General features: G+C 48.2%; 1 protein-coding gene across 1 annotated transcript in view; it reads left to right on the forward strand.

Moving 5' to 3' along the window:
* Positions 1-25,651, forward strand: part of INTS9 (integrator complex subunit 9) — a 64,335-nt gene that overhangs the window by 31,351 nt on the left and 7,333 nt on the right. The window contains exons 9-14 of the mRNA XM_088447528.1: positions 5,789-5,900; positions 11,720-11,900; positions 14,483-14,543; positions 14,887-15,058; positions 20,416-20,540; positions 21,876-22,043. Of these exons, the coding sequence (XP_088303654.1) occupies positions 5,789-5,900; positions 11,720-11,900; positions 14,483-14,543; positions 14,887-15,058; positions 20,416-20,540; positions 21,876-22,043 (819 nt within the window). The remainder of the gene's footprint in view (positions 1-5,788; positions 5,901-11,719; positions 11,901-14,482; positions 14,544-14,886; positions 15,059-20,415; positions 20,541-21,875; positions 22,044-25,651) is intronic.

Here is a 25,651-nt window from a genome sequence, read left to right on the forward strand (position 1 = left end):
AGTCTCCTGTGACGCCTTTTCAGAGTTTTCCTCAGACGGCTCCTCCACCTTGGGTGGATGTTCTCTCCAGCTCTGTACAGAGTCTGGCGGCCTCATCCTCGGCGTTTCAGTCGATGTTGCAAAGTGATATGCCACCAAGGGCGTCCAAACGTCCTGTTGTGAGTTCACTGGCTGCGCAGTAGTCTGACTCGGAAGTGTCCTCAGATGACGGAGAGATCCATGAGGACTCTGACTCTGATGCCATGGGGCAGGAGGTTGAGACTAAGGGTCTGATTCAGAGCCGGACGCTATTTGCGCTCGCTCGTTCAGAAAAAGGGGTTGGCTATTCAAATTAACAGTTCGCTCTTTGCGGTCTGTTGACGCCTCTGTCTGAACGAGCGAACAAAACATGCGGTCGTAATTTTGATAAAAACGCCCCCTGGCCGCTCGCACCATACGTCATGTCTGCTATTTATTAGATTAATCGAGTACATCGAACGGCGAATGAACTGCTCACTATTCTTGAGGTTGGTTTTTCCTACCGCAATCTTGCGAGCAGTTCTGACTATAAAATTAGCAAATGACGTGGTCGATGACGCTGCTGTATTAATTATGCACACCCATAAAACGCCCGTTTTGACCTTTAAGCACGCCTGCGTTCTGATTTTCACTCCCCGTTTGCAAGCACCTTCCCCTGCTACCACCCACATACGCCTCCTCCTGTCACTCAATTAGCAGGCATTCGCTATTTAGCGAGCACACGCTTTTCGGCCGCACTGACTGGTTCGCGCATGCGTATTACAATCCGTACGCATGCGCAGATGTGCGAACATCGCTCGGAACGAACGAGCGGCCGCTTACGAGCGGGCTATCCTCCATGGAGAGGATGATGCACCGGCACCTAGATCGAAGTTCCCTAATTTTAAAAAAGCTAAGGTAGCTTCGAATGTGTTTCCCCTGTCTGATCAATTAACGGATCATATGGCGGCGGCCTGGCAATTACCCAGTAAGAGGTTCCATCCACAGAAGAGGTTGGCGTCAAATTATCCTTTTCCTGAACTCATTGCAGGAAATGGGAGACTCCACCGGCGGTGGATTCCCATGTCACCCGCTTGATCAAAAGCGCGACGCTGCCATTGCCGTCTATCTCCTCTTTAAAGGATCCCACTGACAGGAAGGTGGAGACTTGTTTGAAGTCCATTTACTCTCTTTCCGGGGCGGTGGCTCGCCCGTCCATGGCTATCTCCTGGGTGGCTAAAGCCATTGAGAACTGGGCCAATGCCTTGGAGGATACCTTTACTGACGATGCTCCGGATATCCAGAGAGCGTTAGTGGGACAGATGAGGGATGCGGCTTCCTATATTGGGGAAGCGTCTTTGGATGCCAGCCTGCTAACTTCTAGGGTTTCGGCTGCAGCTGTGTCTGCTTGGCGGTCCCTGTGGCTGAGGTCCTGGAGGGCTGATGCAGACTCTAAAAAGGGTCTGGAGGCCTTGCTTTTTAATGGAGAATTGATATTTGGTCCAGATTTGGACAAAATAGTTGATACCTTGGCTAAGTCCAAGTCGGCTTTCCTCCCTTCGGCCTCTGCGCTGGCGAAAGTGAGGAGCTCTGCTTTTCGGTCCTTTCGGGTTCAGGGTAAGGCCAAGGGTCAGTCCTTCCCGAGACATTCGGCGACCAAGGCCGCACCCAAGCCCAAGAAGCAGGCATGGAGTGCTCGGCGCCCTTCTTCCAAGCAGGAGGATAAACTTGCTGCCTGATGGGACGGGCCTCTCTCTGGGGGACCCCAGAATGGGAGGCCGACTTCTCCAATTCGCCCAGTGTTGGCACAATACCACCACGGATGCCTGGGTTCGAGAAGTAGTCTCTCAGGGGTACGCCCTGTCTTTTCAGTTCAGGCCGCCCCACCAGTTTTTCTGCACGAGTCCTTCTCTGGACAAGACCAAAGCTGTCCAGTTTCAGGTAGCTATAGAATCTTTGCTACAAGCAGGGGTCATTGTTCCCGTTCCACAGTCTCAGCGCGGGACGGGGTACTATTCTACTGTTTCTGGTGCAGAAACCCAATGGTTCTCATCGTCCTATCCTAAATTTGAAGTCTCTGAACAAATACCTCAGAGTTCCCAAGTTCAGGATGGAAACGTTATGTTCCATCATTCTGGCAATGGAACCCGGGGATTACATGGTCTCCCTCGATATCCAGGACGCCTATCTCCATGTGCCCATAGCACCGGCACATCAGCGGTATCTGAGGTTTGCTATCCTGAACCATCACTACCAGTTTCGGGCGTTGCCTTTCGGCCTTTCCACGGCTCCGAGGGTGTTCACCAAGGTGATGGCAGTTATGGCTGCCCACCTTCGGGGTCAGGGTATACGGCTGCTGCCGTACCTGGACGATCTTCTGCTGCTGGCAAGCTCCTTGGAGGTGCTTCTTCGATATCTCCACCTGACCATTGCTTGTATTCAAGCACACGGGTGGTTGATAAATTGGAAGAAGTCATCTCTGATCCCATCACAACGGATGGTCCATCTGGGAGCACTTCTGGATTCTTGTGAACAAAGGATTTTCTTGACTCCGGAAAAAGTGTCCTCTTTACAATTGAGGATACACAGTTGCCTGAGCAGTGGCAGGGTGTCGGTCCATTCGGCAATGAGAGTCCTGGGGTCCATGGTGTCGGCATTCGTCATGGTGGAGTTTGCCCAGTTCCATTCCAGGCCCCTGCAGGGGCAGATTCTTTTGGAGTGGAACGGGTTATCTCACCGGATCCGTTCTCAGATGCTGGTCTTGTCCCCGGAAGTGCGCCGGTCTCTGGCGTGGTGGCTTCAGTCAGCTCATCCCATCCAGGGTCGCCCCTTTTGGATCCCGGCCTGGGTTCTGCTTACGACATATGCCAGTCTCCGGGATTGGGGTGCAGTGACCGGCTCGTTGTCTCTTCAGGGCCGTTGGTTGGCGGAGGAAGCCGTCCTTCCCATAAACGTTCTAGAGCTGCGGGCAGTGTACCGTGCACTACTGTTGTCAGGGACCGTTCTTCACGGAAGAGCAGTTGAGGTCCAATCGGACAACGCTACCACAGTGGCGTACATAAATCTATAGGGAGGGACTCTCAGTCGAGCTGCGATGTCGGAGGTGTCTCAGATCCTGGCTTGGGCGGAGTGCCACCTTCCAGCAATCTCGGCAGTCTTCATCCCGGGAGTACTCAATTGGGAGGCGGACTTCCTCAGCCGTCACGACGTGCATCCCGGGGAATGGTCGCTTCACCCGGAGGTATTTCAACTTCTCGTGGACAAGTGGGTACTGCCAGAGATGGACCTGATGGCCTCCCGTCACAACTGCAAGTTGCCCGTGTACGGCTCAAGGACAAGAGATGCAGGCGCAAGCCTAGTGGACGCGCTGTCGGTGAAATGGACATTTCACCTAGCGTACCTGTTCCCTCCGATCTCCCTGCTACCTCGTGTGCTCAGAAAAATCAAACAGGACGGGGGCACGTTTCTGCTGGTGGCTGCAGCGTGGCCCAGACGTCCTTGGTACTCCGATCTCAGGAACTTGTCCGTAGACGCTCCGTTCCTTCTGCCTCAGCGTCAGGACCTGCTGTCTCAGGGGCCCTGCCTTTACCCAGATCTGGGTCGGCTGTCTTTGACGGCGTGGCTCTTAAGACAGCCGTCTTAAGGTCCCGGGGCTTTTCTAGCTCTGTCATCAGTACCATGCTGAGGGCGCGTAAGCCTGCCTCGGCACGGATTTACCACCGAGTGTGGCACACTTACTTTCAGTGGTGTGAGTCCAGAAACTTTGATCCTCAGGTGTTCAGGGTTTCTAGGATTTTGGCATTTCTGCAGTCAGGTCTTGACCTGGGCTTACGTCTTGCTTCCCTGAAGGTTCATGTATCTGCTCTGTCTGTGTGGTTCCAACGTAGAATCGCTACGCTGCCTGACGTTCGCACCTTTTTCCAAGGTGTTCTTAGACTCCAGCCTCCCTTTGTGCCTCCAGTGGCTCCGTGGGACTTGGCGGTGGTTCTTCGGGTCCTGCAGGGACCTCCCTTTGAGCCTCTTGAGTCAGTTGACCTCAAGTGGTTAACACTTAAGACTGTGGGCCTGATTCGGACCCGCTCGCAAGCTGGTCGATGGTGCCCGAATGCGCATGCGCACGACGGAGGGAGCTCCATCGTGCGCATGCGCGAGACCCGGCGAGTGAAGAGGAATCCGTCGCTCGGGGTCTCAGAACCAAAGGGGGCGTGCTGTCGATGGTGAGTGACAGCACGCCCCTTTGGTGGGCGTGCCGGGGGCGTGGCTGCCAGACGGAGGCGTTCCCATGGGAACGCCTACCGTCTGAGTCCGGCCCCACTGACATCAGTAGTGATGTCAGTGGGAGTGATTTTGGCTCTGATAGAGCCACAATCACTCCAGGGCTTGCGGCAGCGAGACTCTACCGCAGGGTCTCGTCGCAAGCCCGATGGTCGCGATGGTCTTGACCATCGCGACCATCATCATGGACGCTCGCTATAGCTGTGGGCGGTAACCCACAGCTATGCGAGCGTCCATGAGGCCGCTCCAAGAACAGGTAGGAGGGCCCTGATTCAGAGCGAGCGCTCTGGTCAGAGCGTTCGGCTCTGAATCAGGCCCTGTGTTTCTCCTGGCAATTGCTTTGGCCAGGAGGGTATTCGAGTTGGGGGCACTTTCCTGTAGTCCCCCCTTCCTAATTTTTCACCAGGACAGGGCAGTGCTTCGCACTCATCCTGAGTTTTTGCCTAAAGTAGTCTCTAAATTCCACATCAATCAGGAACTTGTGGTACCAGCTTTTCAATCTCCTGATCTTACAGCTGGTGAGGCTTCGTTGGACGTTGTCCGTGCTCTCAGAGTTTATGTTGATCGGACTGCTTCTGTAAGAAAGTCCGATTCCTTGTTTGTCCTCTTTGGTTTTCATAAGAGGGGTTGGCCTGCCAACAAACAAACGTTAGCCCGTTGGCTTTGTTCTGTTATTAGGGAGGCTTATATACAGGAACGTTTACCTGTTCCAGCCTCTGTTAAGGCTCATTGCACTCGGTCTGTGGGTCCTTTTTGGGCTGCTAGACGTGGCGCCTCCGCTGTTCAGCTGTGCAAGGCAGCCACTTGGTCTTCAGTTCAGACATTTTTGAGGTTTTATGCGTTTGACACCTTTGCCTCTCAGGATACATCCTTCGGGTGCAGGATTCTCCTTTCTGCTCAGGAGCGTCCCCGCCCTTAGTTGAACTGCTTTGGGACATCCCCAAGGTCAACCCTGTGGACCCTGAAGTAGAAAACAAGAGATATGGTAAGAACTTACCTTTGTTATCTCTGTTTCTACGAAGTACATAGGGTCCACAGGGCGCCCGCCCTGACGCACCTGGCTTCAAATGGGCTGTGTTGCTGGTCACCGGTTTTCTGTCTCCCGTTTCTGTGAGTATGGTTTCTTGTGTGTTCCAGTCTTCCTTCTCTCTGTTTAGTCTCCTCCTCCGGCCTTGGCTGCTTACCAACTGAGGTGCTTGTGGCGGGGTATAGAGGAGGATGGACCCAAGTGCATCCTGGGAGCAGTGAAAGCTTTAACTGCGTGGTGCCCGTGGATCCAGACCCACCTATACCCCAAGGTCGACCCTGTGGACTTCGTAGAAACAGAGATAACAAAGGTAAGTTCTTACCATATCTCTTGTTATTGTATATGTAAATTCTGTCCATGTCTAACTATTGTACCTGGTGACATTATCATGTCTATGGTCAAAATGTCTGAATTCTGATTGGCTAAGTGATGCACCCAGCTGTTTGCAGGAATAATTATTGAATCACATTTATTTTTGTCTTATTTTAGCCAATGGATCAAACGTCCCTTAAGAACAGCGACGTCCTGATCCTCACGGGTCTCACGCAGATTCCCACGGCTAATCCTGACGGGATGGTGGGCGAGTTCTGCAGCAATCTGGGTAAGGGCTCATACATATGGGAGCACAACACTAACCAGCTGGGACCTTTCACTCTGGTCCGTGTTACGTATCCCTAATACTGGCTGATTCCAGCAGCAACACCTGTGATGTGTAATGTCCCTGCTGGGCATCATTGTCACCAGCTCCTGTATACGCCTGTGATGTGTAATGTCCCTGCTGGGCAGCATTGTCACCAGCTCCTGTATACGCCTGTGATGTGTAATGTCCCTGCTGGGCAGCATTGTCACCAGCTCCTGTATACGCCTGTGATGTGTAATGTCCCTGCTGGGCAGCATTGTCACCAGCTCCTGTACACGCCTGTGATGTGTAATGTCCCTGCTGGGCAGCATTGTCACCAGCTCCTGCATACACCTGTGATGTGTAATGTCCCTGCTGGGCAGCATTGTCACCAGCTCCTGTATACGCCTGTGATGTGTAATGTCCATGCTGGGCAGCATTGTCACCAGCTCCTGTATACGCCTGTGATGTGTAATGTCCCTGCTGGGCAGCATTGTCACCAGCTCCTGTATACGCCTGTGATGTGTAATGTCCCTGCTGGGCAGCATTGTCACCAGCTCCTGTATACGCCTGTGATGTGTAATGTCCCTGCTGGGCAGTATTGTCACCAGCTCCTGTATACGCCTGTGATGTGTAATGTCCCTGCTGGGCAGCATTGTCACCAGCTCCTGTATACGCCTGTGATGTGTAATGTCCCTGCTGGGCAGTATTGTCACCAGCTCCTGTATACGCCTGTGATGTGTAATGTCCATGCTGGGCAACATTGTCACCAGCTCCTGCATACGCCTGTGATGTGTAATGTCCCTGCTGGGCAGCATTGTCACCAGCTCCTGCATACGCCTGTGATGTGTAATGTCCCTGCTGGGCAGCATTGTCACCAGCTCCTGCATACGCCTGTGATGTGTAATGTCCCTGCTGGGCAGCATTGTCACCAGCTCCTGCATACGCCTGTGATGTGTAATGTCCCTGCTGGGCAGTATTGTCACCAGCTCCTGTATACGCCTGTGATGTGTAATGTCCCTGCTGGGCAGTATTGTCACCAGCTCCTGTATACGCCTGTGATGTGTAATGCCCCTGCTGGGCAGCATTGTCACCAGCTCCTGCATACGCCTGTGATGTGTAATGTCCCTGCTGGGCAGCATTGTCACCAGCTTCTGTATACGCCTGTGATGTGTAATGCCCCTGCTGGGCAGCATTGTCACCAGCTCCTGCATACACTAAGCAGCCCCCTCTAGCTGTGCCCACCTACATTCCACCTATCACAGCTATAATTGTCTTCTCACATTAAAGTAATATAACGTATACAGGGGAGTACGGGTACATGTAAGGTCAGATGGAACCTGTAACCAACATCTAGGATGACAAATTACCAATGCAAACTGGTCCTTCATATTCATCCATCATATTATACTTACATGCAACAAAGGACCCACTGTGACAATACACACACCTGAGCTTACCTGTCATACCCGATACACACACCTGAGCTTACCTGTCATACCCAATGCACACAACTGAGCTTACCTGTCATACCCGAAACACACACCTGAGCTTACCTGTCATACCCGAAACACACACCTGAGCTTACCTGTCATACCCGAAACACACACCTGAGCTTACCTGTCATACCCGATGCACACAACTGAGCTTACCTGTCATACCCGATGCACACAACTGAGCTTACCTGTCATACCTGATACACAGACCTGAGTTTACCTGTCATACCCGATACACAGACCTGAGCTTACCTGTCATACCCGATACACAGACCTGAGCTTACCTGTCATACCCGATACACAGACCTGAGCTTACCTGTCATACCCGATGCACACACCTGAGCTTACCTGTCATAACCGATGCACACACCTGAGCTTACCTGTCATACCCAATGCACACACCTGAGCTTACCTGTCATACCCGATACACAGACCTGAGCTTACCTGTCATACCCGATGCACAGACCTGAGCATACCTGTCATACCCGATGCACACACCTGAGCATACCTGTCATAACCGATGCACACACCTGAGCTTACTTGTCATACCCGATGCACAGACCTGAGCTTACCTGTCATACCCGATGCACAGACCTGAGCTTACCTGTCATACCCGATGCACACACCTGAGCTTACCTGTCATACCCGATGCACAGACCTGCGCTTACCTGTCATCCCGCTTGGACGCTCTTCATGTTTTTAGTTGGACTCCGATTCGGATTCCTGGAGTCCTGAACGCATGGAAAGCCCCTTGTATCATTGCTTGGAGCCCTGCGCAGAGCACGAGTTACACCTGTCCCTATGGCGTCTGTAACGTATAAACACCGGTGACCTGAGAACGATCGCCATGGGGACTGATGCCACAGTGTAAAAGCATCTATGCAATAAACCAGTATATTCCACAATACCAGTAATTTATATAGCGCACATAGGGCCTGGTCCTGAGGCGCGCGCAATCTGCCCCTGGTCATGAAGTTGAGGGATTATTTGCATCTGTGCGTAAATTTCTGTTAACCTCCTACAGCGTGCGTCTTACACAGAGAAAGGTATTGCTTCCATTGGGTCAGACAGTATTACAAATGCTGTGGCGAAGTGATGGGCGTTCCTGGGCGGTGACTGGGAAGTGCGCGGAAATATAGTCAGTCTTATGGGTGCGTTGTGAGAGCGTCGTGGGCGTGTTATGGGAGTGGTGCCGACATTTCAGTGCAAGCGGCTGAGTTCTCAGGAGGCCGTGGTCAGACGGAGACGCTGCACCTGCCATAGGTTTTTATGGTGGCGCATAAGGACTCGCAAATGACAGATGTGCACAAGGGAAGACGTTTGTAGCACTATTTGCTGATAGGTGACAGCCAATAGACCAGTGGTCGGGGAACAGGTTTGAATTACCCCATTTTGGGGTACAAACTGAAATTCCTGGGGGTAATGGACGGACAGCTGGGCATGCATATGAATCATTGCATGCCCGGCTGCCCGCCCATTACCCCCAGGAATGGAGGCCACTGGCGCCGGGTGCACCCGGCGTCAGTGACCTCCAGTCCGGCGCCGCAGGGAGGCTCTAAGCCGGACGCCCGCTGAGATGTTATTACCAGCGGGCGCCCGACTCCTTCCCTGCAGCGCCGCGTTAGCCGGAGGCTGGAGTTCTCTTCTCTTCTGACAGCCGCCTGCTCGGTATGTGCCCGCTATAACCCCGGTGTGGTTAAAGACGCTAGTAGGCACCAGATCCACTGTTATAAGCTTAGTGTTCTACCTCTTAGCACATTAAATTCCTGGGGGTAATGGACGGACAGCCGGGCATACATATGAATCATTCTATAATATAGAATGATTCATCTGCATGTCCGGCTGTGCCGCAGGGAGGCTCTAAGCAGGACGCCCGCTGTGATGTTATTACCAGCGGGCACACGGCTCCTTCCCTGCAGCGCCGCGTTAGCCAGAGGCTGGAGTTCTCTTCTGAACTCCAGCTTCCGGCTCTCTCCATGCGCACTATGGGAGATACGTCATGACATCTCTCCCATGGTTCCGAGGAGCAGCCGGGCGGACAGGATGGCGGCGGATGCAGGAGCGGGGATTAAGGTGTTTTTTTTTTTTTGCACAAGGGGCACTACTACAGGGGCATTATATGGGGGCACTACTACAGGGGCATACTATGGGGGCACTGCTACAGGGGCATTATATGGGGGCACTACTACAGGGGCATTATATGGGGGCACTACTACAGGGGCATAACTATGGGGGCACTGCTACAGGGGCATTATATGGGGGCACTACTACAGGGGCATTATATGGGGGCACTGCTACAGGGGCATAACTATGGGGGCACTGCTACAGGGGCATAACTATGGGGGCACTACAGGGGCATAACTATGGGGGCACTACTACAGGGGCATATCTATGGGGGCACTGCTACAGGGGCACTACTATGGGGGCACTACTACAGGGGCATAACTATGGGGGCACTACTACAGGGGCATTATATGGGGCCACTACTACAGGGGCATTATATGGGAGCACTACTGCAGGGACATAACTATGGGGGCACTGCTACAGGGGCATAACTATGAGGGCACTACTACAGGGGTATAACTATGGGGGTCCTACTACGGGGGCATAACTATGGGGACACTGCTACGGGGGCATAACTATGGGGGCACTGCGACGGGGGCATAACTATGGGGGCACTGCTACATTGGCATTATAAGGGGGCACTACTACAGGGGCATAACTATGAGGGCACTGCTACATGGGCATTATATGGGGGCACTACTACAGGGGCATAACTATGGGGGCACTGCTACAGGGGCATAACTATGAGGGCACTACTACAGGGGTATAACTATGAGAGCACTACTACAGGGGCATAACTATGGGGCACTACTACAGGGGCATAACTATGGGGGCACTACTACAGGGGCATAACTATGGGGGCACTGCTACAGGGGCATAACTATGAGGGCACTACTACAGGGGTATAACTATGAGAGCACTACTACAGGGGCATAACTCTGGGGCACTACTACAGGGGCATAACTATGGGGGCATTATATAGGGGCATAACTATGGGGGCACTACTACAGGGGCATAACTATGGGGGCACTACTACAGGGGCATTATATGGGGGCACTACTGTATGATTTCCTTCCTTTCAAATCAAGGGGGTAACGTCGGCGTATCTAAATATATTTTGGGGTAAAAGGTAAAAAAGTTCCCTGACCCCTGCAATAGACGCTGCTGCGTGCACTTTTGTGCACAACTCAGAATCAGCTCCATATTACTCAGGGCCTAATTCAGACCCGCTCGCAAGCGGGTCGATGTTGGCCCAGTGCGCATGCGCACGACAGAGTCGGCTCCATCGTGCGCTTGTGCGAGACCCAGATATAGACGGGCAAGCCGTCGCTCTGGGTCTCGCTACAAAGGGGGCGTGCAGTCGATGTTGAGTGACAGCACGCCCCCTTTGGTGGGCGGGTCGGGGCCGTGGCTGCCCAGACGGAGGCGTTCACATGGGAACACCTACCGTCTAGGGCCGGCCCCACTGACATCACAAATGATAGAGCCGAAATCACTCCAGGGCTTGCGGCAACGAGACCCTGATGGTCTTGACCATCGCGACCATCTTCCTGGCCGCTCGCTATAGCTGTGGGTGGTCACCCACAGCTATACGAGCGGCCGGGAGGCCGCTCTAAAAATGAAGAAGGACGGCCCTGATTCAGAGCGAGCGCTCTGTCAGAGCATCCGGTTCTGAATCAGGGCCTCAGTCCGGTGGAGCTTACAATCTATGTTCCCTAACACACGCACACATACATACCGGGATATGTTTGGAATGTGGGCGGAAACTGGAGCACCCATAGTAAACCCACGCAAACAAGGAGAAAGTACAAACTCCACACCGATAGGCCCCGACCAGGAATTGCACTTATGATTTCAGTGCTGTGAGCCAGCAATGCTAACCACTACGTCAACTGGCCTTGAACTGGTCGTCCATAATAGCAGACTAAGGGGAATATGTATGTACCATTGTATAGTATTATACTTGATTTACAAGTGGGAAATACACTATAGTGGTGATACCTGCTAGTTGGTTAGAACTGACACTGCATCCTAAATGTTTCTTCTGTGTGTGTATGTATGTATGTGTGTGTGTGTGTGTGTGTGTGTGTGTGTGTGTGTGTGTGTGTATATATATATATATGTATGTGTGTGTGTATATATATATATATATATATATATATATATATATAATGATTATATATGTTGTATTTATTTCATGGTGGTTGCGCTCTTACTCTGCTTTTTGTCCTGTGTCCCCAGCGATGACCATACGGAACGGCGGTAACGTGCTGGTGCCGTGTTATCCCTCTGGGGTAATCTACGACCTTTTGGAGTGTCTGTATCAGTACATCGACTCGGCCGGACTCAGCAATGTCCCTTTCTATTTCATCTCCCCGGTGGCCAACAGCTCCCTGGAATTCTCGCAGATCTTTGCAGAGTGGTAAATAAGGAGCTGAGATGTTGGGGTGTCGGTGGAGGGTTTGGGGGGGAGGGGGGTTCTCTCTCCCCTATAGGCCGTACAGTAAGGACAGGCTGCTCCTGGTGACAGAGACTTTCCACCACTGACTGGGGGAAAGTGAACATACTGTAGATGCAGAGTGCAATATAGTGTGTGCAGGCAACAGGGCTTAGTGTAAGGAAATGGGGAAGGCGGGGAGGGGGAGCTGGAGGTTAGAAGAGGTGGTAAGGTATGAAAAACGGTTTTGGTATCTGCTCAGGGGGGAGGGCATCTGTGGAAATAATGACAATATAGAGTCGAGAGATATATACACGGAGAAAATGACTCCAGTCCCCTAATTGGGGTTTTATATAATCCCTCCCGACCTAAATGGGTGAAGCAAAGAATAACAAAAATAAATGAAACAAGTTGGGAAATATTTCCCCATTAGACTTTATATCGCCAGTACAGAAACAGTAAGATGAATAAACTATGCCCAATAGAATCTATTACTAATAATTGTATAGAATAAAGAGCTGAACGTTTATTTAATTGATTTTTTTTACCATTTATATTCAAAAGGATTTACATTATGTTGAGAGAAATTGAGAAAGTCTGTGTATGAATGCGGTTCTGTACAAACGTCCGAGTAATTGTGCTTAGATTGGAATATTCCACTTTAATTACACTCTGCTTGATGAGTAGGGGCAGGACATACAGAACTAGAGACCGCTGCGCTAAGTAGGACCCTCAGACTGTCCTCCTGTAAATGACGCTCTCCTCCACAAATTCAGATTAGGGTGATGGGTAAGAGCGGTTTGTGAAGTAGCTTGTACCCCAGACGCCATGAATATATAACACACTTAGTGGGTAAGACCTGGATGGTGCTGTTATAATTTAACAAACCACGTAGAGAATTCTTTTCCCCATAAAGTTCATACATTGCCCTCACCCATTAGAGGCAGCGACTTTATTGGCTGCAGTATTATCCACCAGAACGATCCTACCAATTTGCTATTTAATATTGACATAATTTAGGATTGAGACCTGTTATGAATATGGCAGCTGTGCTGTGTTATAGATATGGTATCTGTGTTATGAGATAGATATGGCGGCTGTGCTGTGTGATAAATATGGCAGCTGTGCTGTGATAAATATGGCGGCTGTGCTGTGTTATAGATATGGTATTTGTGCTATGTGATAAATATGGCGGCTGTACTGTGTGATATGGCAGCTGTGTTATGTGATAGATATGGCGGCTGTGCTATGTGATAGATATGGTATTTGTGCTATGTGATAGATATGGTATTTGTGCTATGTGATAGATATGGTATTTGTGCTATGTGATAGATATGGCGGCTGTGCTATGTGATAGATATGGCGGCTGTGCTATGTGATAGATATGGCGGCTGTGCTATGTGATAGATATGGCGGCTGTGCTATGTGATAGATATGGCGGCTATGCTATGTGATAGATATGGCGGCTGTGCTATGTGATAGATATGGCGGCTGTGCTATGTGATAGATATGGCGGCTGTGCTATGTGATAGATATGGCGGCTATGCTATGTGATAGATATGGCGGCTGTGCTATGTGATAGATATGGCGGCTGTGCTATGTGATAGATATGGCGGCTGTGCTATGTGATAGATATGGCGGCTGTGCTATGTGATAGATATGGCGGCTGTGCTATGTGATAGATATGGCGGCTGTGCTATGTGATAGATATGGCGGCTGTGCTATGTGATAGATATGGCGGCTGTGCTATGTGATAGATATGGCGGCTGTGCTATGTGATAGATATGGCGGCTGTGCTATGTGATAGATATGGCGGCTGTGCTATGTGATAGATATGGCGGCTGTGCTATGTGATAGATATGGCGGCTGTGCTATGTGATAGATATGGCGGCTGTGCTATGTGATAGATATGGTATCTGTGTTATATGATAAATATGACGGCTGTGCTATGTGATAAATATGGCAGCTGTGCTATGTGATAGATATGGTATCTGTGTTATGTGATGGATATGGCGGCTGTGCTATGTGATAAATATGGCAGCTGTGCTATGTGATAAATATGGCGGCTGTGCTGTGTTATATGATAAATATGACGGCTGTGCTATGTGATAAATATGGCAGCTGTGCTATGTGATAGATATGGTATCTGTGTTCTATGATAAATATGGTATCTGTGTTATGTGATAAATATGGCGGCTGTGCTATGTGATAGATATGGCGGCTGTGCTATGTGATAAATATGGCAGCTGTGCTATGTGATAGATATGGTATCTGTGTTATATGATAAATATGGCGGCTGTGCTATGTGATAGATAAGGTATTTGTGCTGTGTGATAAATATGGCGGCTGTGCTATGCGATAAATATGTCTGCTGTGCTATGTGATAGATATGGCGGCTGTGCTATGTGATAAATATGGCTGCTGTACTTTTCTCCAAACAAGCAAATTGACATTTAAAGTTTTTGTCTTTATTTTATTTTTTTGTAAGAAGAAATAAAAAATAGACAGTCTCGGCCACAAGATGGCAGTGCTTGCACCTAACATTTCCTTTTTTCTCTCACTAAAAGGCTTTGTCACAACAAGCAAACGAAAGTCTATCTCCCGGAGCCCCCGTTTCCTCATGCTGAGGTAAGGTTGCTGAACATAATCGGATATTTATAACAACCGGTGCAGGGGAAAACCGGTGGTGTTACCTATAGCAACCAGTCAGGCTTCTAATGTAGGATTTATCCAGTCAGAACATTCTGCCGCAAACTATAATTGCTTACGATAAAATAATTTTCGATAATAAGCATTTATAGGTGTCATCACCTCAGTGGGGTTTTGGCATATGTGGTTTTCCGACCTTCCCTGGCATGGCGGTGACAGCCTATCCTGTTACCGGAGGAGAGGACGCTATTGTGCCAGCCTTTCTCGGGTATTTATGTATGAGGGGTCTCCTCACACGTTCACCTTATTTCTGCTCTTCCAGCTAATCCAGACCAACAAGCTGAAACATTATCCCAGCATCCACGGAGACTTCAGCAATGACTTCAAGCAGCCGTGCGTGGTCTTCACAGGCCACCCCACCCTGAGGTTTGGGGATGTGGTCCATTTCATGGAGCTGTGGGGGAAGTCGAGTCTGAACACCATTATATTCACTGGTATGTAGGAACATGGAAATATATAATTTTGTTTATTTAAATTATTTTCAACATAGTAGATTAATATTGAAGACATCAAAACTATTAAAGACCACATATGGAATTATGTTATAAACAAAAAAGTGTTAAACAAATCAAAATATGTTTTATATTTTAGATTCCCCTTTTGCTTGGATGACAGCTTTGCACACTCTTGGCATTCTCTTAGTCAGCTTCATGAGGTAATCTCCTGGAATGGTTTTGAATGAACAGGTGTGCCTTGTCAAGAGTCAATCTGTGAATCTTGCCATCTTAATGTGTTTGAGACCATCACCAGTTGTGTTGTGCAGAGGTAGGGTTAGTACACAGAGGACACCACTATTTGACTACTGTTGTAATCCATATTATGGCACCAACCACTCAACTCAGTAAAGAGAAACGACAGTCCATCATTACTTTAAGACATAAAGGTCAGTCGATACGGAAAATTTCAAGAACTTTGAATATATCCTCAAGTGCAGTTGCAAAAACCATCAAACGCTATGATGAAACTGGCTCTTATGAGGACCGCCCCAGGAAAGGGAGACCAAGAGTTACCTCTGCTGCAGAGGATAAGTTCATTAGAGTTACCAGCCTCAGAAACCGCTACTTAACAGCACCTCAGATTAGAGACCACATATAGGGCCTGATTCAGAGCCGCTCGTTAGCGGCTGCTCGTTCGCTCCGAGCGATGTTTGTACAACTGCGCATGCGTACGGATTGTAATACGCATGCGCGAACCAGTCTGTGCGGCGGAAAATTGTTTGTTCGCTAGATAGCGAATGCCTGCTATTTTGAGTGACAGAATGAGGTGTACGTGGGTGGTAACAGGGGAAGGTGCTTGAAAACGGGGAGTGGAGATCCGAACGCAGGCGTGCTTAAAGGTCAAAACGGGCGTTTAATGGGTGTGCATAATTAAAACAGCAGCGTCATTGACCACGTCACTGGGTTATTTTATAGCCAGAACTGCTCGCAAGATTGTGGTAGCAAAAACCAACCACAAGAATAGCGAGCAGCTCATACGCTGGTCAATGTACTCGATTAATCTAATAAATAGCAGACATGACGTAGGATGCGAGCGGCCAGGGGGCGTATTTTTCAAAATTACAACCGCAAGTTTTGCTCGCTCGTTCAGACTTAGAGGCGTGAACAGACCACAATTAGCGAACGGTTCATTTGAATAGCCACCCCTTGTTTTAGAACGAACGACTGCAAATAGCGAGCGGCTCTGAATCAGGCCCATAGTCTTCACAGAGTTCAAGTAGCAGACAAATCTCAACATCAACTGTTCAGAGGAGACTGCGTGAATCAGGCCTTCATGGTCGTATTGCTGCGAAGGAGCCACTACTGAGGATGAACAACAAGAAGAGAATTGTTTGGACCAAGAAACACAAGGAATGGACATTAGACCAGTGGAAATCTGTACTTTGGTCTGAGGAGTCCAAATTTGAGATTTTTGGTTCCAACCACCGTGTCTTTGTGAGACGCAGAGAAGGTGAGCGGATGGTTTCTGCATGTGTGGTTCCCACTGAGAAGCATGGAGGAGGAGGTGTGATGGTGTGGGGGTGTTTTGCTGGTGACACTGTTGGTGATTTATTAAAATTTCAAGGCACACTTAACCAGCATGGCTACCACACCATTCTGCAGCGCCATGCCATCCCATCTGGTTTGCTCTTACTGGGACCATCATTTGTTTTCCAAGAAGACAAGGACCCCGAACACACCTCCAAGCTATGTAACGGCTACTTGACCAAGAAGGAAAGTGATTGAGTGCTGCGTCAGATGACCTGGCCTCCACGATCACCTGACCTAAACCCAATTGAGCTGGTTTGGTATGAGTTGGACGCAGAGTGAAGGAAAAGCAGCCAACAAGTGCTCAGCACCTCTGGGAACTTCAAGACTGTTGGAAAACCAATTCCAGGAGACACCTCATGAAGCTGACTGAGAGAATGCCCAGAGTGTGCAAAGCTGTCATCCAAGCAAAAGGGGGCTACTTTGAGGAATCTAAAATATAAAACATACTTTGATTTGTTTAACACTTTTTTGTTTACAACATAATTCCATATGTGTTCTTTCATAGTTTTGTTGACTTCAGTATTAATCTACAATGTTGAAAATAATTTAAATAAACAAAAACCAATGAATGAGAAGGTGTGTCCAAACTTCTGACTGGTACTGTATAAAATATATATATATATATATATATATATATATATATATATATATATATATATATATATATATATATATATATATATAATCTGCCATCACAATAGTGAAGCAAAGTGCTAAGCGATGGCATCGTGTCATGTACACAGATCTCCCCCAATGACACCCCTCCTCCCCCACACTAACATACCCTTCTGTCCAGTCCTGACTTGCTGGACAGGTGAGACCTTACTGCTAACAAACTCCTGTTCAGCCTCCTCACCCTGCCCATCCTGCATCTACGCTCCCGCAGATGCTGGGTTTGCAAGTGCCAATTTTGGCCATGTATAAAACCTTACCAGTCTCCTTTGAGACCTCAGTGTCATTATCAGAGGACGGGATCAACTCTGAGATACCGTAGTAACTGGGAGACTTCTTATGTCTTTATCAGAGGGAAAGGGATCAGCTGTGAGACTCCTCTGATAAGGACACTGATGTCTCCCATTTACCCCCTTCCCTCTGTTAATGACACTTATGTCTCCCAGTTACAGAGTCAAGGGGATAACTGGGAGACATCAGTACCCTTATCAGAGGGAATAGGATCAGCTGTGAGACTCCTCTGTAACTGGGAGACATCAGTGTCCGTATCCGAGGAAAGGGGATCAGCTGTGAGACTGTGCAATAAATGGGAGACATCCTTATTACAGGGAAGGTGATCAGCTGTGAGACTCCTCTGTAACTGGGGAACATCAGTGTCCTTATCAAAAAGAATGGGATCAGCTGTGAGACTCCTCCTGTAAACTGGGAGACATCAGTGTCCTTATCAGAGGGAAGGAGATCAACTGTGAGACTCCTCTGTAACTGGGAGACATCAGTGTCATTATTATAGGGAATAGGATCAGCTGTGAGACTCCGCAGTAACTGGGAGACATCAGTGTCCTTATCAGAAAGAATGGGATCAGCTGTGAGACTCGGCAGTAACTGGGAGACATCAGTCTCCTTATTAGAGGGAATGGGATCAGCTGTGAGACTCCGCAGTAACTGGGAGACATCAGTGTCATTATTAGAAGGAAGAGGATCAGCTGGGAGATATCCGTGTCCGTATCAGAGGGAATAGGATCAGCTGTGAGACTGCTCTGTTGCTGGGAGACATCAGTGTCATTATTAGAGGGAATAGGATCATCTGTGAGACTCCGCAGTAACTGGGAGACATCAGTGTCCTTATTAGAGGGAATGGGATGAGCTGTGAGACTCCGCAGTAACTGGGAGAAATCAGTGTCCTTATCAGAGGGAAGGAGATCAGCTGTGAAACTGCTCTGTAACTGGGAGACATCAGTGTCGTTATCAGAGGGAAGGGGATCAGCGGGAATAGGATCAGCTGTGAGATTCCGCAGTAACTGGGAGACATCAGTGTACTTATCAGAGGGAAGGGGATCAGCTGGGAGAAATCAGTGTCATTATTAGAGGGAATAGGATCAGCTGTGAGATTCTGCAGTAACTGGGAGACATCAGTGTCCTTATCAGAGGGAAGGGGATAACTGGGAGACATCAGTGTCCTTCTTAGAAAGAATTGGATCAGCTGTGAGACTCCTCTGTAACTAGGACACATCAGTGTCATTATTAGAGGGAATGGGATCAGCTGTGAGACTCCGCAGTAACTGGGAGACATCAGTGTCATTATTAGAGGGAATGGGATCAGCTGTGAGACTCCTCAGTAACTGGGAAACATCAGTGTCCTTATCAGAGGGAACGGGATCAGCTGTGAGACTCCTTTGTACTGGGAGACATCAGTATCCTTATCAGAGGGATGGGGATCAGCTGTGAGACCCCTCTGTAACTGGGAGACATCAGTGTCATTATCAGAGGGATGGGGATCAGCTGTGAGACCCCTCTGTAACTGGAAGACATCAGTGTCCTTATCGGAGGGAAGGGGGTATCAGCTGTGAGACTCTTTTGTAACTGGGAGAAATCAGTGTCCTTATTAGAAAGAATTGGATCAGCTGGGAGACTCCGCTGTAACTAGGAGACATCAGTGTCTTTATTAGAGGGAATAGGATCAGCTGTGAGACTCCGCAGTAACTGGGAGACATCAGTGTCCTTATCAGAGGGAAGGGGATAACTAGGAGACATCAGTGTCCTTATTAGAAAGAATTGGATCAGCTGTGAGACTCCGCTGTAGCTAGGACACATCAGTGTCCTTATTAGAGGGAATGGGATCAGCTGTGAGACTCTGCAGTAACTGGGAGACATCAGTGTCCTTATCAGAGGGAAGGGGATAACTGGGAGACATCAGTGTCATTATTAGAGGGAATGGGATCAGCTGTGAGACTCCGCAGTAACTGGGAGACATCAGTGTCATTATTAGAGGGAATGGGATCAGCTGTGAGACTCCTCTGTAACTGGGAGACATCAGTGTCATTATTAGAGGGAATGGGATCAGCTGTGAGACTCCGCAGTAACTGGGAGACATCAGTGTCATTATTAGAGGGAATGGGATCAGCTGTGAGACTCCTCTGTAACTGGGAGACATCAGTGTCCTTATTAGAGGGAATGGGATCAGCTGTGAGACTCCGCAGTAACTGGGAGACATCAGTGTCATTATTAGAGGGAATGGGATCAGCTGTGAGACTCCGCAGTAACCGGGAGACATCAGTGTCATTATTAGAGGGAATGGGATCAGCTGTGAGACTCCGCAGTAACTGGGAGACATCAGTGTCATTATCAGAGAGAATGGGATCAGCTGTGAGACTCCGCAGTAACTGGGAGACATCAGTGTCCTTATCAGAGAGAATGGGATCAGCTGTGAGACTCCGCAGTAACTGGGAGACATCAGTGTCCTTATCAGAGAGAATGGGATCAGCTGTGAGACTCCGCAGTAACTGGGAGACATCAGTGTCCTTATCAGAGAGAATGGGATCAGCTGTGAGACTCCGCAGTAACTGGGAGACATCAGTGTCCTTATCAGAGAGAATGGGATCAGCTGTGAGACTCCGCAGTAACTGGGAGACATCAGTGTCCTTATCAGAGAGAATGGGATCAGCTGTGAGACCCCTCTGTAACTGGGAGTGGTGTTCTAAAGCACTGATTTAAGGGAGTCTCCATCCAAATAACATATGTAAGTTCGGTGTGTGGGGGCAGCCATGTCTGCTGTTCGTGTTCTTTTTATTTATTTTTTTTCCTTTTCCGTCCAGAACCCGACTTTTCCTACTTGGATGCTTTGGCGCCGTACCAGCCGCTGGCTATGAAATGTGTTTACTGTCCGATCGACACCCGGCTTAATTTCATCCAGGTGACAAAGCTGCTGAAAGAGGTGCAGGTGAGGCTTGTAGCGGTGTCATAGGGAAACCACAGGCTCTTATTTACCCGATGACCTGCTGATTGGCGCTGTGACATGTTGGCGTGGGCGCTGTAGAGGTGAGAGAGAGCTGAACGTTGTCTGTGCCGTCTATAGGTTCTGCCCCGAGATTTCTGGTCGCAGCGTGGCGATATCTGAGCCTCATATCTCTAGGCATAGTGAGTAGCAGCAGGTAACATTGAGTAGCCGGTAATAGTCCGGGCTTATTGGGCTCTATATGTCATGGCTCCCTCTCCTGCAATTAGCTATATGCTAGCACTCTTATTCAGCTGCTATCAGGCTAGAGTGATTCTAATAACAAGTAATTACACTGTAAGGAGCAGTTTGCCTCCTAATTATAAAACCTCTGATCACGAAGCTCCAGTAACGAGCGAGGAGGGGAGAATAATACCTCTTTTCCACCAAAAACCCAGGTCCGACCTGGGTTTTTGGACATGGTTCCAACCCTGGTCAGGCCCAGGTCAGACCCATTTACACTGCACCTTTGATCTGGGTTACTCCCAGGTCAGCCCTGTTCACACTGAACTCAGGTCTACCCTGCTAAACCTGTGAGGTCATAAAATGTGGGCGGTGAATGCTCCACAACCACCAATCCACTCCTTTTAGGCATGATCCAGGTCAGATAACCCGGGTTGCACCGTTTACACTGCACCATTACCTGGGTCCATCCTGGGTCCAACCCTGGTAGCTACCTGGGTTGGATTGCAGGGTCACTTGACCCAGGTTATTTTTCAGGGACCCTTTTACACTGAGCTGCGACCCGGGTAGACCCAGTAAAAACCCAGGTTTTTGCTCTGGTGTAAAAGGGGTATAAGTCACACTTGTCTCATACAGACAGACCTGTCCGGTGCATAAAGAGCTTTATAACTGCGTATAGAATGTAGAGATCCAACCTCTGCAAAGACAGGCGCAGGATATCTACAGGGGGGTGCCGAATGCTTGTGCAGACTTTGGGGTTCCCCCCCCCCAAATCCTTAACCAGCCCCGGGCCCCTGAGCCCTTCCTCTTAAGCTGTGTGCTGGGAGCCTCCTGATAACTTGGAGGAATTTCATTCAGCTCAGTGATTGACAGACTTTTATAGAACTCCAATATTGAACGTTACAAACTGTTGTTGTAGTTATTGTGCTATGAAAGTTATCCTGATTTTTGTTTTATGCGCATCGGTTACAGAGCTTATAGCCGATTACAGCAGCGTTAGGAGAATCCGAATGAAACAAACTTTTTTTTTCTTTTATCTCTGCTGTGAGGTTTTACACGCGGTTATTATTATTACATATGTGTTTTCGCCCCCCGCAGCCTCTGCACGTGGTGTGTCCCGAGCAGTACACACAGCCCCCGGCATCCCAGGCTCACCGATCCGACCTGATGATCGACTGCCAGCCGCCCCCCATGTCTTACCGCCGGGCCGAAGTCCTCACCCTGCCCTTTAAGAGGCGCTACGAGAAGATTGAGATCATGCCCGAGGTGAGTGCCAAGTAATCAGTCACTGGGACTAGATTCCCCGGACACTGCGACAGAACCCGGTTCCGCTTATTACCCCTGGCAGTTAGCGCTGTGGCCTGATTGATGCTCTTCAGCTTTTTGCTTCTAGGAAACATCGCGGCGCACTTTTACTTTTTAAGAGTTAACTTTCATATGGACTGTTCCTTACACTCATTAAAAATAAAAAAATGTTGCTGCTATATTTTAGGCATTTTCCTTTTTTATTTTGCAGCTGGCACCAATGTTTCCTTAGTCCATGTTAATATAATACTCCTAGATGAACGCTCACCCCCACATCAAGACAATCTAATTATATTGATTTACTTTTAATGTATTATGGCTCCAAGCTTTCTCTTCTCCTCTCCCAGCTCCGCCTTCCCTGATAGCGCTCTCCATGGCGCCAGTGGGGGCAGGGGGATATAAAAGATCGACCGTATCAATGTCTACAGTTACAAAATGTCGACAGTGAAAAAGGGTTAAAACATAGACACAAACAAATGGTCAACACAAAAATGGTCGACACATTTTTGTTTTTTTTTGTATGTTAACCCTAATCTTAGCCCTAACCCTCCCCCTGATGCCTAACTCTTCACCTATTGACTAACCCTAACTGTCCCCGCCGACAGCCTAACCCTACCCCAAGTGCCTAACCCGCACCCCAACCTTAAAATTTTTTAAAAAAGCATGTCAATCATTTTTGTGTTGACCTTTTGCACCTTTGACCCTTTGTCCATGTTGACTCTTCATTTTTGACCTGTCACCCGGATGCCGGCGCTGGGAACGGCGCACCTTATCATGACCGTCGCAGCCTGGCCGATGGGGTTCCAGCAATCGGTGAACAAACTGCCACAGAATGAATTATTACCTATACAAACGGTATTTACGTACTGGGCAAAGGCTCCGTTTAATCAAGACCTGTACAAAGAATAATTGTCCTAGAAACCAGGGACTTTTTCACGTCTAACATGTGATCCGTACGCAATGCACCTAAATAAATAGATGCACATCCGTGTGGTGTCGGGCAGACCTTATGCCGTGTACAATGGGCTGTATGTGCAAATTAATTGTAGTGATCCGACACAAAGTACGAGACTGAACGTATATTATATATAGATCTCTCAAACCAAAGAAGGTTGGTGCGCAAGTCCCAGGCTTGACTGTCGTTTCTCTATTGCTGAGGGATATAGCCAAACACACGTACCCTCCACAGCCGCCATGCTTGCACTTTGATTCTATGAACCGGTGTCTTCCCCTACTTTTCCTCTGTACACCTCACATATATAATATTTTTACTCTAAAACAGAGGTTCTCAAACTCCGTCCTCAGGACCCCACACAGGTCACGTTTTCCAGGTCACCCAGCAGGTGCACAGGTGTCCTCATTACTCACTGACACGTTTTAAAAGATCCACAGGTGGAGCTAATTATTTCACTTGTGATTCTGTGAGGAGATCTGGAAAACATGCAGTGTTTGGGGTCCTCAGGACTGACTTTGAGAACCTATGTGCTCTAAAAGATGAAATATAATATAGGGGGCGCCACGTAGCGCATAACACGATACATTTATTTATTTTTTTAAATCTTATATTTTTTATTGATTTTTAGAAAACATACCCAAACAAAATATACATTGAGCTAATAATATCATATCAGCAGGCATGAAATATACAACACAAAATATTGGTCCTATGAGATAATGCAGACAGAAATAGTGTAAATCAGGGTATATATTAGAAGCATAGATCATAGCCATCTCAATTTGTGCGGAATATACCGCGTGAACCCATAGGCTCCATCTGAGCCCACACGGCATAGAAGTTATCGAGGATAAGTTATCTAAACAGACATACTATCTAAACATTATATAATCTACTCGAATATCCACCAGACCAATAAACAGAAAGCCAGAAACCCTTCCATGCCTGCCAACACATAGAAATTATACAAATATATATAATACCTATCCCCCCCAGAAAAACCCCAAAAAACCACCCTTAAACCCCCCACCCTGTATGACCTAACCCCAATCTAGGTATACCTGGATCCCCTAAACCCTTAACCCGTTACTAACTAACCTAATCTGTCTATCTAAATATCTAACACCCCCCCCTCCCCCCCTACTGAAAATAATAAAACAGGGGCAAAAAAGTAGATGGCCCTGAGCCAGTGGAGGCCGACCCCAGCCCACAAGGCCTGAGCAATAATTCAATCAAAAACAGATCCGCCCCCCCTTGACATAAAGATAGGATCAGAAATATAGAAATCACTTATATATCAGGATTAAACCCTATTACCTCCCAGCCTAAATACGAACAAAATAGTGTTTAAATATATATATTAATACAAACATATATAAATTGTACAGGATACATAATAATTGGCAGGGGGATTGGACTTAAGTAACTAAACAGTAGTCATGCCCCGGCTCCCAGATATCTAAAGAGGAATGAAATTCCTCATCTTATTGAAGCAAAATATGGTACTTTTGTGGCATGAAAAATATAAACACTTATAGGATTAGGATATATATTTGTATATCGGTGCGGAAAGTAAAAAAAATTAAATAGATACGGCATCAAAAATAAAACAGGTACATTTAAACTAAAAATTACTAATCCAGCCAAGCCTCAGGTTCTGGCAAAATATTAAAAGCAAGAGGAGATTTGGACCAACCCACCCAGACATATGCAAAAGAGTACATATAATGCTGATATGTTGGAATATGAATCTTCAGTATAGCGTATATGGCATAAAGATGGGCTTCCTGGAGAGGCATCACAGGTACAGAGTGCCCATAAACTGCAAACCCAACGGTTTGGGATTTAGTTGCAGTCTCGATGGAGGATATATCCATATATTGAGCCGGAGAAGCCGCATACGATTCAGAATGTTCAGGAATCGGAAAAGAGGCAATCTTGGAAGAAAATGCAACCACTGAGGAGGATAGCTCCAGGAACTGGTTGGTTGCTAACAGAGTGGGGTCGCCATATTCAGAGAACGAAGGAGAAATTGGAGAAACAGCGAAGTACCGATCACTGTCGGCAAATGGTATCTGAGACATCCCGCTCCACGGTTTGATGATGTTCAGGCAGCCATTCACAGAGGCATTGCTTTCCCCCACGTCATGATCACAGGCCACCTTTCCGGCTGTCTGAGAGACAATATAATGTGAAAGAAATAACTCAGAATGTAGATTCATCTCCCGTGCTACAAGCCTCTCCTCTGATCTGGTAATTGCTGTAATGAGAAGTTCCATGCTGGGATGTGAGGGCATAGCCGCTTCAGCAGCTGAATGTAAAAAAACAATAATATATTATAACAGGAATTTAGTGTATATTATGATTTCATTGTGAGTAAGCTGCAATGCCGGGACTTTCAGCCTGCAGGCCGTTAATAATTCAGGACATTACTTCCAGATGGTGTCCGAGTCCAGAAACCACGGATTCAAAAAACAGTCACCAGCAAACTTTACACAGCGAGAGGATGATCATCCGCCACCCTAGCAACCCAGATCACTGACCAGCAAAAATATACTCCCTTCAGAGGAAGCAGGAGCAGCAGGGAACACTGAGGCCAATCACAAGATGGCAG

The sequence above is a fragment of the Taudactylus pleione genome, unplaced genomic scaffold (genome assembly GCF_031769625.1).
Source record: "Taudactylus pleione unplaced genomic scaffold, aTauple2 ptg000434l, whole genome shotgun sequence".
NCBI lineage: Eukaryota > Metazoa > Chordata > Amphibia > Anura > Myobatrachidae > Taudactylus > Taudactylus pleione.